At 34.8% G+C, this 13,034-nt stretch overlaps 1 protein-coding gene across 1 annotated transcript; it reads right to left on the bottom strand.

Annotated features, from left to right (window-relative positions):
* Positions 1-10,511: 10,511 nt before the first annotated feature.
* LOC108995113 (lectin-domain containing receptor kinase VI.3-like) lies at positions 10,512-13,034 on the bottom strand. The gene has a single exon (XM_018970615.2). It carries the CDS (start codon positions 12,724-12,726, stop codon positions 10,657-10,659), a length of 2,070 nt encoding a protein of 689 aa, XP_018826160.1. The 5' UTR covers positions 12,727-13,034; the 3' UTR covers positions 10,512-10,656.

The following is a 13,034-nucleotide window of genomic DNA, read 5'->3' as shown; positions in this document are numbered from 1 at the left end:
CTAGTCGGTGGGGTGGGGGGTTGGAGCTTTGGGTGTTTTGAGTAGTGTTAAACGTGATGTAGATTTCTGTTTGGTTGGTAGATGTTGAAATCTCTAGTTGTTAGTAATTTATGAAATAAGAGATTTATCATTGAGTTTTTTAAGGGGTTCAATCTTGATAAAATTTAAGACAATTGTTTCTGAGATTCTGGAATAATGAAAACATGGGTTACGAGATTAAATTCTTAAGAAACAAATCCTTACAATGGGTTTCCTTATAAAGTACTGATGATCATGCAATTTCTCAGAGTGCAAAATATGCTTGACTCTCCTCTACATGCTTTTCCATAAGCCAAAATACTCATATAGTAGGATACACTTTCATGTGTCATTACATGTATGCCTTTAATTTATAAGCCATGGGCGAACGTGTTTTGAATTTGGTTTTACGTTCAGTGACAGTTAGTATTATTTTAGGCTTGTTTTTACGTTCAATTGATGTTACGTTGGGTTTGATTTTACGGTGAGTTTGTGTTTACGTTTGGTTAACATCATTTAGGTCCTGAGTAATACAATTATCTTTGTCAATTGGTATTTTGTGTATCGAGGTAAGTAGGTTTAATTAATATGGTATTTTTATTAAAAATGTTTTAGCACTTTATTTATTTATTTTTATCAAGCATGTATGAAGTGCTATTGCTTCGAAAAAATTTTTTGCATATAAATGTTAAAACATCTCAAACCAAATTAGAAAATCATGCAATGTGTGACTTGAGCCTAAACTTATACGTAAGTAGTCATGGCATATTTATCGATGATTATCTTTAAAACTTCATGGGAGTTATAGTATTGTTACGTGAAATGATATATGAATTTTATATTAATACGATACTGTTACTAAATTACTTTTGGAATTATAACTATATCAAAGGACTTTGAGAAAGTGTAGACCCGTTCAATAAGAAATGTATGATGATGATAATTACACTAAAAGACATTGAGAAAGTGTAGACCCTAAACAAACGATTAAAAGGGAAGGATAATTACACCTAAGAACATTAAGAAGGTATATATATCAAATGATGAGAAGGTTATGGGAAAAACAGATACCCTTGAAAGGGCAGCTCTTGATGGAGAAATTTTTGGAAGTGCACTTTACGTTGTATAAGATTTTCTGTTTATTCTCAATACTATGTTTTCATGGATTGTTTCCATTTTCAGTCTATTTTCATTGTTTATTAAATGAGGCTCATATGTTACACTTACCTAAATCAATCATACTTATCGAGTTGTGGACTTTCCTTCCGCCTGTCAAATTTTTTATAATGAGAGCATGTCAAAAAGGAGGCTTAGAGGACATGTGGGAGGGTTAGAATGAGAGCGATGGAATAAATGTCGTCTATGGAATATTTAGAATTTTATTTGAAGCTTTTATAAACGAATATTTTGAGTTGGTTAAATGTTTTGAACTCAAGTTATATATGATGGATTTTAATTCATTTTCTTTATTATTATTTAAGTTACCATTGTGATGTCAATAGAATCACCACCCATATTTAGAAAATTTGGGGTGACAGGCGAGACTAGCCTATGTGTGGCCTACGATAATAACCTCACAACAGTGTACCACTACAAGAAAAATAGCTTTTTACATTGCCTAAAATGGTCACAAAAAGCATTATAAGCATCACAATTGTGTTTTAGTGTCGCTTGAAAATCGACGCAAGATCATAGGTAATATTGAGTTGCAAAAAGTTTTTCACATCGAAATGAAATATCAACTCAAAAAAATTTCTTTGCAATGATATTTGTTGACGCTAAAGGAGGACAACTTTGTCGTAAAAGACACTCCAAATGGTAATGCCCTATTAGAGACCAGAGTCCAGTGTTGCAAAAACAAAATAGCGCCAAAAATAAGCTCATTTTAGCACTTGCTTGTCGTAAATGGACTACTTTTACGTCAATATATATTGTTGCAAAAACTAAATAGTGACGCAAATGACTTCTCATTTCCGTCACATATATTCCTTCGCAAAAGCACTAGCTTTCCGTACATGGACTATTATTTGCATCACTCTATATTGTTGCAAAAACTAAATAGCGATGCAAATACATTCTCATTTCCATCACATATACCCGTCGCAAAAGCACTAACTTCTTGTAAATAGACTTTTTTGCGTCACTCTATCTTGTTGCAAATGAGCTATTTGGCAGCAAAAAGTTTAGTTTATTTTCATCGAAAGCTATAAAGTCACAAATATTTTGGACTACTGATGGATTTATTACATTTTGAGTAATAACCAAAATGACGCAAGTATACAAGATCCACCACAATGAAACCATTTATGTTTGCGGGAAATAATTTTAAAGAGCAATATTGCATTTATGCTTAGAAAACATACTGGAATCTAGTTGCATTTTAGGAAAATTTCATATTCCAAAAAATAGTTTAAATAAACATTAATGTTTCAATTTAATTTATACACACCATCAAATTGATCATTATAAAAGATAATGAACCTCAAATCAATCACTTGATCATCAAAAACTTGAATCAAAACATTAGTGTCCAACATGAATTTTTTATGATCAAATGAGAAAGATTCTCAAGAGAAGCTCATGACTAAGAATCTGGTTAATTTGTTTTAAAGTCACTAATCAGTGGCAGTGGAATACTTAATGTAAACACAACTGCTATGTATCAATCATTATGCATATATAGGGCTAAAAATAAAAACTAGTAAATCGGCCCGATTTAAGATTTCTTACAACAAACATAATGAAAAATGGTCCATTAACAAACTTTTGACCATGTGTTTACAAGAAGAGAGATTAAGACATAAAAATATTGAAAGTGCTCATTTTGTTACTCAAAGAAGGGAAAATGGAAGGAGGGCAAAAGTTTCGATTTTAAAAATTTTAAGGATGATGGAAAAGCGCCATTCAAACGCTAGCTACATAGACAATGATATATGCTTCTTTTGCAAGAAAAATATGTACAAAAAAAAATGATTGCATAAAGTATAAATCATGACTTGAGAAGAAAGGTAATCTTAATTCTCTTGTGTGCTCCTAAAAAAAAAAAAAAAAAAAAAACCTATCTTGTGTGCTATGAGCCCAACTTTGTAGACTCCCATCATAATACATGGTGGATTGATTTGGTCACCTCAATTCATGTTGTCAATATCATGCAATGGTTTCTCAACTTAAGGAAACCAATGGCAAGTGAACTCATCTACTTAATAAATGCGATGTGTTCGCACGCCGAAGCTGTAGGAACTTTTAGACTTGTTTTTGAATAATGTTTATATTTAGGACGTTGGAAACACATTTTATATACCTCTATTTTCTAGAAACTTGGTCTCTATATATAGATTAGTGCCTTTAGGATTTGAATTTAACTTTGTGAGTTTTAAATGCTTATGTATTTAAAAACTTCACATTTGTAGGCTCTAGGATCTTGATTAAAGGTTTATATCAATTAAATTTAGATTCTATTTTTAAAAATAGTCTATTAACTCTATATGATGACATTGACACTAAATGTAAATATTATTGATGAGTCCTCCTCTATATTATGGCATAGGAGATTGAGAATCTCTATAGAGAATTAAAATATTAGTTAATGATGGAGTCTTAAAGACTTTGGACTTCTCGAACTATGGTACTTGTATGGACTGCATAAAGAATAAACAAAACAACAAGACCAGTAAAGGTACCAAGAGTAGTGAGAAAACTCTGGGATCATACACACTAACATCTATGGACCATTTTGTAATGTCTCAATGGAAGACCAAAGACACATGGCTTATACTTCAAAAGGACTAGCTATAAAAAGTAAGAACTTCTCATTCCCAAGTAATGTGGGATCTCATACATCATCTACCCTTATCACTTATAGAATGGGATATCATACATTTAGTATCCCTTGTTTGAATGGTTAGAGATATTTTATCTCATATATTGATAACTATTTACAATTTATGTATATTTACCTCATTTTTTATAAATCTGAAATACTTGATGCTTTTAGAATATATAAAAAGTAAGTAGAGAGATAATTAGAAAAGAAAATAAAGATCATAAGGTTTACAGGGTGAAGAATATGATAGTAGACACAGAGTTAGAGAAATGACTTGGTCCATTTGCCAATTTTCTCAAGGAATAAGGTATAATTGCTCAGTAAACATTAATACCAAGTTCACCTCATGAAAATGGTGTTACTGAAAGGTGAAACCGTACCTTTTATGAATATGGTAAGAATATGCTCAATAATTGTAATTTTTCTTTATTTTTGTGGAGTGAGGCATTAAAAAATGCAGTGTATATCTTAAATAGAGTTTCATCTAAAGTTGTTCCCAAAATCTTATTTGAATTATGAAAATGATAGAAACATAGTTTAAGACATGCGCATATGGGGTTGTCAAGTTGAAGTTAGGGCCTACAATCTGTAGCTAAGGAAATTGGATCCAAGGACAATCAATGATTATTTCACTGGCTATGTAGAAAATTCTAAGGGTTACAAGTCTTATTATCCCTCACATACACCTAGAGTTGTGGAAGCCATAAACGCGAAATTTATAGAAGGTTTTAAAATAAGTGGGAGTAATGTTCTTTGAAAGATAGAATGAGAGGAAACATAGAATTCATATATTACATTCGCAAATTAAAATGAAATTATTGTCATTCAAGGAAATCAATATGATACCCTTGAAGAACAATCAATTCAAGAACCACCATCAACTCAAAAGGAACATACCAACTTTGACTCTACAGTCCAACATCTACATAATATAGATGAAATTATAATACTAAGAAGAATCTCAAGCACAAGGAAGTCTGCTATTTCTGATGATTACTTTGTATACCTATTAGAGCCCGACTTTGATGTGTAACCTAAAGAGGATCCCATTTCATTTTCACATTCCATGAGTGGGGAAAACTCAAAAATTTGGCACGATCCTATGATAGAAGAAATGGAATCCATGGCTAAAACCATTGACTGTAAAAGGGTTTATAAAACCAGAAAAGACTCAAATGATAATATTGATAGATATAAAGTTAGACTTATAGATAAAGGATTCGCACAAAGAGGATGTATTCACTGCCATGATACTTTATCTCAGGTTTCTATGTTTTAGATTGATCATGGCCTTAGTAGTTTACTTTGATTTATAGTTATATCAAATGGATGTAAAACAATGTTTTTGAATAGGACAATTAAAGAAGAGGTATATATGAAGCGACTTGAAGGGTTTTATTCTATTAAATGTGATCATTTAGTTTGCAAACCAAAGAAATCAATTTATGGGATGAAACAAGAATCCCATCAATGGTACTTGAAATTTCATGATGTTATTACTTCATTTGATTTTAAAGAGAATATTCTGGATAATAGCATATACCATAAATTTAGTTGGAGTAAGTTTATTTTCTTAGTCCTATAGCTTGATGATATTTTGCACACAATTAATAATTTGGGTCTATTAAATGACGCTAAAAAGTTTCTATTTCAAAACTTTGAAATGAAGGGTTTAGTTGAATCCTCTTATGTCTTAAGCATATAGATTCATCGAGACAAGTTAGAAAAATCTTTGGACCTTCTCATAAAGCCTAATAAAGCCTACATTGAAAAGATGTTAGAGAAATTTAGAATGAATGAATATAGACCCAATGCAACACTCATATTAAAGGGTAATAAATTTAGTTTAAATCAATGTTCGAAAAATGCTTTGGAAAAGAAAGAAGTAGAAACATTCCATATGCATATGCTCATGGTAGTTTAAAGCATGCACATGTTTGTATAAGACCTAATATTGCATATGTTATTGGAATGTTGGGAAGACACCAAAACAATCTTGGAATAGAACATTGGAAGGATTCTATAAAGGTTACGAAATATTTACAAAGAACAAAGAATCATATGCTTACTTATAACTATGTTGATTTTCTGGAAGTGGTTGGATATTCAGACTTAGATTTTTCTGTTTGTCAAGACTAATAATTTCACTTCAGGATATGTGTTCATGTTAGCAGAAGGTGCCCTATCGTGGAAGAGCACTAAACAAACTATCACTGCATCATTTACTATGGAGGTAGAATTTATGGCATGCTTTGAAGTAATTTCACAAGCGAAATGGTTTAGGAGCAAAATGGTTTAGGAGTTCTATCATAGGTGGGGGTGTAAAATTTACTAGTTCGGACCGGAAAACGCAGATCGAATGGGCCCAATCCTGACCGACCAAACCGATGAGTATATTGGTCAGTTTCGGTCCATATAACCTTAGAATTTAGGTTTTCGGTCCAGTCTCGGGGTGCCTTTTTTTGGACCAAAACGGACCGACCGAAGTGTATATATAGTTTTTAAAAAATATTATATATATAATACTTTTATGTATATTTTTTTCCTTTCATTTTCTATTTTTTTCTTTTATTTGGAGTTTGGATTATATGCATTTTTCAATTTCTTCTTCTCTATTTTTTGTTTGTAAATTTATTATATTGATTGCTAATTCTCATTGATGGATATAGATAATTTTGATATTGTTTTCAACTTTTCTTTAGGCTATTTTCCAAAACAAAATGTGTAAATAAAGTTAAATAGTTGATATTCAAAATTGGAAAAAATTTGGGGTTTTTCTTGTTAGTTGGGCCGAAAATAAACATTAGAGTGATTTTGAGATTTTTTTTTTGTACGTTTGGCCCAAACCGAATTTAGCGAATTAGACCGAACGTACTAACCGGAGCCATAGATAATCATTTATCCAGTCTATAGGAGTAATCAATCCGAAAAATGGGTTTGAAAAAATTATAATAATTAAATGAGATGAGATAAGTTTATATAGTTTCACTATCCAAACAAGGCTTTAAAGTGTCTTACATGCCACACATTTTGTAAATATATTATATGTATTATATTATTTTAAAGAGCTTTTATTAATATTAAACTTTTGGATAATTAAAAATAAAGTTAATTGGTCGTTGAGAAATGTAAGAATTAATGTACGGTTACGTTTTCTTGATAGAAGGAAATAATGCTTAGAAATTTTTGGATAAGGCTATTGACTTATTTATATAACTCTATCAAAAAAAATATGTTATCAAGACGAAGTGGATAGCGTACCTTTTTTTTTTTTTTTTGAAACAGAAAAAGACCTTTCTGTATTACCTCATATCAGAAACAATACAAGAATTATCCTTCTTTACAAGAGATTCAATCCCCTGAGGTCCCCCTTCCATCCATACAACCTCCTCACCCACATTTAACCCCAGTTTTGCTAAATAATGAGCTACACTATTACTTTCTCTATTTGTATACTGTATAGACCAATCCAATCTATTGAGTAAAATCAATTTTATATCTTCAACTAACTGTCCATGCCACTCCCAGTAGCATTTCTTGTTATTCACAGCTTGTATAATTCCCATAGCATCTCCTTCGAAAATGACTCTAGGCCAGTTCACCTCAGCACAAACCTTCAAGGCTCTCTATAGGGCATATAGTTCTGCTACAGCTGGGGTACATAAACCTGCAAAGGAATCATAAAGGGTCAATAAAACCTCCCCTTCTTCATCTCTCACCACAATTCCTACCCCCCTTCTTTTCTTTTCCTGGTCCAAACTTGCATCCCAATTCACCTTCACGAAGCCCCTTTCTGGTTTACTCCATTTGGTGAAAGATGGGTGGAACTAATTATGAAATGTGTACAATCAGTCCCCTATGCCATAGTAGTAAATGGGAAACCTGGTAATTCTTTTAATCCAACCCGAGGGTTAAGGCAGGGAGACCCCTTGTCTCCCTACCTGTTCCTTCTGTGTGTAGAAGGACTAAGCACCCTTATAAATCAAGCTGAAAGGAAAGGGGACTTGAGAGGAGTTTCAGTGGCCAGAGGAGGGTATCGTGTTACACATCTGCTTTTTGCAGATGATTGCTTGGTGTTTGGGGAAGCTACATGGAAGGAATGGTTAAAAATTAAAGAATTACTTGAGATCTATGAGAGTGCCTCGGGGCAAAGCTTAAATAGACAGAAAACCTCTTTGTTTTTTAGCTCAAATATCAGAGGAGATATAAGGAAAAAAATCAAACTTGATGTGGGAGCTGGAATTCAGAACAATTGTGAAAGATATTTGGGATTACCTGTGATGGTGGGAAAATCTCAATACAACACTTTTAGAGGGATAAAGGACAGGCTGTGGAGTAAGATTAGCAATTGGAAAAACCTTTTTCTATCACCTTCTGGTAAAGAAGTCTTGCTGAAGGCTGTAATTCAGGCTGTTCCAACATACCATATGAATGTTTTTAAACTTCTTGTGAAACTGTGTAAAGAAATCTCTACTGTAATGGCTAAGTTTTGGTGGGGTTTCCAGCAAAATGATAGGAAAATCCATTGGAAGAGTTGGGCTAAGCTAGGAGTGGCTAAGTCAGAGGGGGGATTGGGTTTTAGAGAGCTTCTTAACTTTAATAATGCCCTTCTTGCAAAACAATGCTGGAGAGTTTTAACTATGCCACATTCAGTTGCTGCCAGAATACTAAAAGATAAGTATTTTAGGTACACTGACCTGCTGAATGCTAATCTAGGGTGTGGGCCATCAAAAATATGGAGGAGCTTATGGGGATCTCTTGAGTTACTAAAGGAGGGTCTGGTTTGGAGGGTGGGCAATGGAGAGCAAGTGAGTATATGGAAGGATAAGTGGTTGCAAAAACCTTCTCAGTTCTGTATCCAATCACCTAAAAGAAATCTGTGTGAAGAAGCAAAAGTTAAAGATTTATTACTGAATGGCAGATGGAATCATAAACTTGTTTTTGACACTTTCCAGCAAGAGGAAGTAGAAATGATATGTGGAATCCCGGTAAGCCAACACAATGCACCTGACAAGAGGATTTGGGCCTTCACAAAGGATGGTTTATACAGTGTTAGGAGTGGTTATCACTTGGAGAGATCCAAGAAGGGCAGAGACAACGGGAGCTCTTCTGAACCTAGGATGGGGCAGGAGGTTTGGAAAAGGATTTGGCAGCTTAATACACCAGAGGTGGTGAAAATGTTTATGTGGAAAGCCATTACCAATAGCTTACCTACAAAGGGGAATCTACACAAACGTAAAGTTGTGGAGAACCCTCTTTGTCCTGTGTGCAAAAGTGAGGTTGAATCTGTGAGTCATGTGTTATGGAGTTGTAATGCAGCTGGAGATGTTTGGGCTGATAAAGAAAGTCCTGTGCAGAAATGGCATAAAATGGAGGTGGAATTTATTGATCTCTGGAAGCTGCTGGTACAGAATCTCACAAGGCAAGAAATTGATTTGGTGGCAACAATGATGAGAAACATGTGGCGTAGAAGAAATGGTTTTGTTTTTGAAGCTAATTTCAAAGGCCCTTCAGAGCTGTTTCTACAAGCTCAAGACAGCCTGAAGTGTTTTGCAGAGGCCAAAGGAGAAATGACTGGGGTTAGCGTACCTAATAAAATATTTACATGGTATAATTATTTAATTTGAAAGATAAATTTTAAAATTTGAATATACTTTACATGCAAATCAAATCTTACCATGTAAGTGGTACATATTGCGTGTTCTACGCACCGATATGAGAATAAAATAACTCTTCTACATCAGTCATGACATTAACGTAAAAAATAGATAGGCTGAAATTAAAATCTCCATCCAACACTCTCTATATAGGAAAAATGTTAGGATTCACAATCAATAAATAATTGATTCAACGAACATTTGATCAACGATGTTCAGAGGTAAGCGGTCTAAGTATTCTTTTGTTACTTGATTTTTCTCCCAAATCTTATAAATATAATCATCTTGCCAACTGATCCTTTGACTCCATTGATGGAAAAGCTAAGTCATAACTAGCGATTTCGTATATGTATGTACACATTATGACTCCATTGATGGAAAAGCCAAGTCATAACTAGAGATTTCGTACATGTATGTACACAATAAGTACCAATTAATAATTTCCATGAATTCATAAAATAGTTAAACATTTGATATTGCAGCAGAAATCAAGTTTCAAGTACACTTGATCCAAACAAAAACCACATTCCCAGCAGTTTCCATCACAGACGTTCATATATGAACGGCATTTTTTTTGTTGCAATAACAATTAATTGAAAACCAATTGTACAGGAAATTAATACGTACACTTGTTTCGCAAGAACCTCTCTCTGCCTAAACATCTACGCTTAACGTTTTGGAGAAGAATTTCTCATTTTTTTTTTTTTTATAGATGAGATGAGTTAAGATTAAAATTAAAAAATTGAATAAAGTATTGCGAGAATATATTTTTTAATATTATTTTTATTTTAAATTTAAAAAAATTAAATTATTTATTTTATTTTTTTATTAAAAATTAAAAAAATTATAATAATTAAATAAAATAAAATATTTTCTGAAAACAAACGAGCGGTCTTCAAAACACTCTCAACTTAACGTGCAACAGATCAAAAAGTAGCAGAATGAGATTAAAAACTCTAAAAACAATTTATTCGCTAAAGAAAATGAGCACGCCAGGGCATAAACTAAACTAATAATAAGAAATGTGGACCCAAAAAAGAATGATGACTTTCATTAATTGGTATGCATGCCTAAAAAATGAAAAGAAAAATTAGTACAGGACTAACAAAAAAACAAAAAAGACCGTACCCTCCTGGCCTGCTGACTAATTAGTAATTACTATCTTCCACGGTTTATGGAACCGGTAGAGATGCCCCCATTGGAACTTGACGAAAGATGGGGATTTGTGATATTCATGGTATCAGTAATAGAAATGCCTTCTAACATTCTCGAGTTCACTTCACTGAAGCCATGAGAATCGAGAGAACTCCAGTCATCATTAATGGTGGGAAGCGGTTCATCCCCACTTAGATACCGTGTAACTTGTCTCATGGTAGGCCTAGCTCCTGGCCTGGGATGGGAACAAAGTAAACCCAGTTCCAAAACCAACTCTACCTCTTCAACCACGAAAATGGTGTTCAACCTTGGATCAACTGGGTCCAGAATTTGACCCATTTGATAGCTTTCCATTACCCAGTCCACCAAAATGAAATTGCTCGACTCTATTGGTCTTCTCCCGGTGGCCACTTCAAGGAGCAAAACCCCATATGCAAACACATCGGAACTTGTGGATACCTTGCCGGTACGAGACAATTCTGGCGCGATATATCCGATCGTGCCGACGACATTGGTGGTGTGTGACAACTTGTCATGATCATATAGCCTGGCAAGGCCAAAGTCGCCTAGCCGGGGATTCATTTCAGCATCTATCAACACGTTGCTGGACTTCACGTCTCGGTGGATTACCACTTGCTCCCATTCCTCGTGCAGATATAGTAATCCAGAAGCTATGCCTTTAAGGATGCTGAATCTTTTTTCCCAACTCAAAACAAAGTTGTTTTTGGGTTTGTAAATGAGTGAATCAAGGCTACCGTTTGGAATATAGTCGTAGACTATAAGCAGATCGTTTTTATGCTTGCACCAACCTTGGAGATTGACCAAGTTCTTGTGTCTCAACCTTCCCAAGCTCTCAATCTCAGCTGCAAATTCTCTCATTCCACGGGTTGAGCTACGCACTATCTTCTTTACTGCAACTTCGCTTCCAGTGGCAGGTAAAATACCTTTGTAGACTGCACCGAAGCCTCCAACTCCAATAACCTCACTCTCTTTGAAACCCTTGGTCGCTGCATAAAGATCCCTGTATTTGAACCTGTGAGGACAATCCAACTCCCAATCCTCGAGAATCTCATGCCGCGCATGCACCAACCATTTGTACAAGGTGAGAACAAACAGGCTTCCCAACAAAATAATCGTTAAAACAGAGAGAGTGGCAATCACTGCAGTAACTTGGGGTTTGAAAGATGATGGACTTTCCTCCTTCGGAGGTGGCTTAGGAAGTTGTGAAAGATTTAGTGGAGGAGCAACTCCTTTCGTCGAAAAACTCCATCCTAAGATGTAATGAGAGCTTGATTTCTCGCCCGTTGATGCGGAGAAACCAACATACATGCTATCCAAAAGAATGGAAGTCAGATCTTTTTGCAGAGTAATGAGGGGTTTGCTGGGTTTCGGTTTCGTTGCTGGAGATATTGTTACATTCACAACTTTTTGCTGGCCATCATATTCTATCCAGGCAAGAATAGGATCACCGCTCTCCAATTTAATATCTCTTTCGTTTTGTTCATTGCCCTTCTCAGTATAAGCAGCTGGTTTAGTTGCAGAGGAATTTAACATGCCATTGATGTTGATCGCCACATGGTTTCCTTCAGAATCGGAAGGCTCGTTATACCCTTTAACCGTATCAAATTCAACAGCAAATATATGGTTGGAAGATTTTCCATCGTTGGATTCATTGAAAATTCCAAGGTAATGCTCATCCTGAGCTCCAGGAAGTTGCGGTGAGGGAGACAAAACGAAAGCAAAACCATGACCACCTCTGCCGGAGCCTGGGGGGATTATGCAGAAAACGAAAGATGTGCTGAAAAAATGAGCGTTTAGGGATGAAGAAGAAGAATTACTCCTGTTAATGATCGGAATGGGTTTGGTATAGAATGCATGGCCTGTAACGAAATTTGATCGATTGGTGAGCCGAAGTAAACCAGTGGGCTTGATAATAGAGGCTCCCTCTCTGGTGAGATTTGCTTCCTGACCTTTGAATCCATGAAAGACGAATTCAACGTTTTGAGATTGAGCAACATGATCAGGAAATAAGATCAGACATAGGAAACCAAAAAAACAAAGTGATAAAGCCATGGAAGTGTGAATCAGAGCCGACGTAAGGATTGATCAAAGATGTAAAGCACAAGAACAACAATTTATCAGAACTTTAAAGGAGAGAATTTTGGTCGTTAGGTACTATTCTCTCACCGAGTTAGATATGGAGATGGGAGAGTTGAAGAAGTCAAAGTTCAAGCAGGACAAAAAATACTTGGTCCCTGGAGATTACAGACAACCAACGGCGACACAGTGCAGTCTATTCTACTCTGTCGTCTTTCAGTATCACACCATTAAATCCATGAGATGGATCCTACGTAGCTCTTAAAGTGCTCTGGCCACATCAA

This window comes from Juglans regia, chromosome 4 (assembly GCF_001411555.2).
Source record: "Juglans regia cultivar Chandler chromosome 4, Walnut 2.0, whole genome shotgun sequence".
Lineage (NCBI taxonomy): Eukaryota > Viridiplantae > Streptophyta > Magnoliopsida > Fagales > Juglandaceae > Juglans > Juglans regia.
Note: the sequence above shows the minus strand (reverse complement) of the source record. Positions and strands in the feature narration are given on the sequence as shown.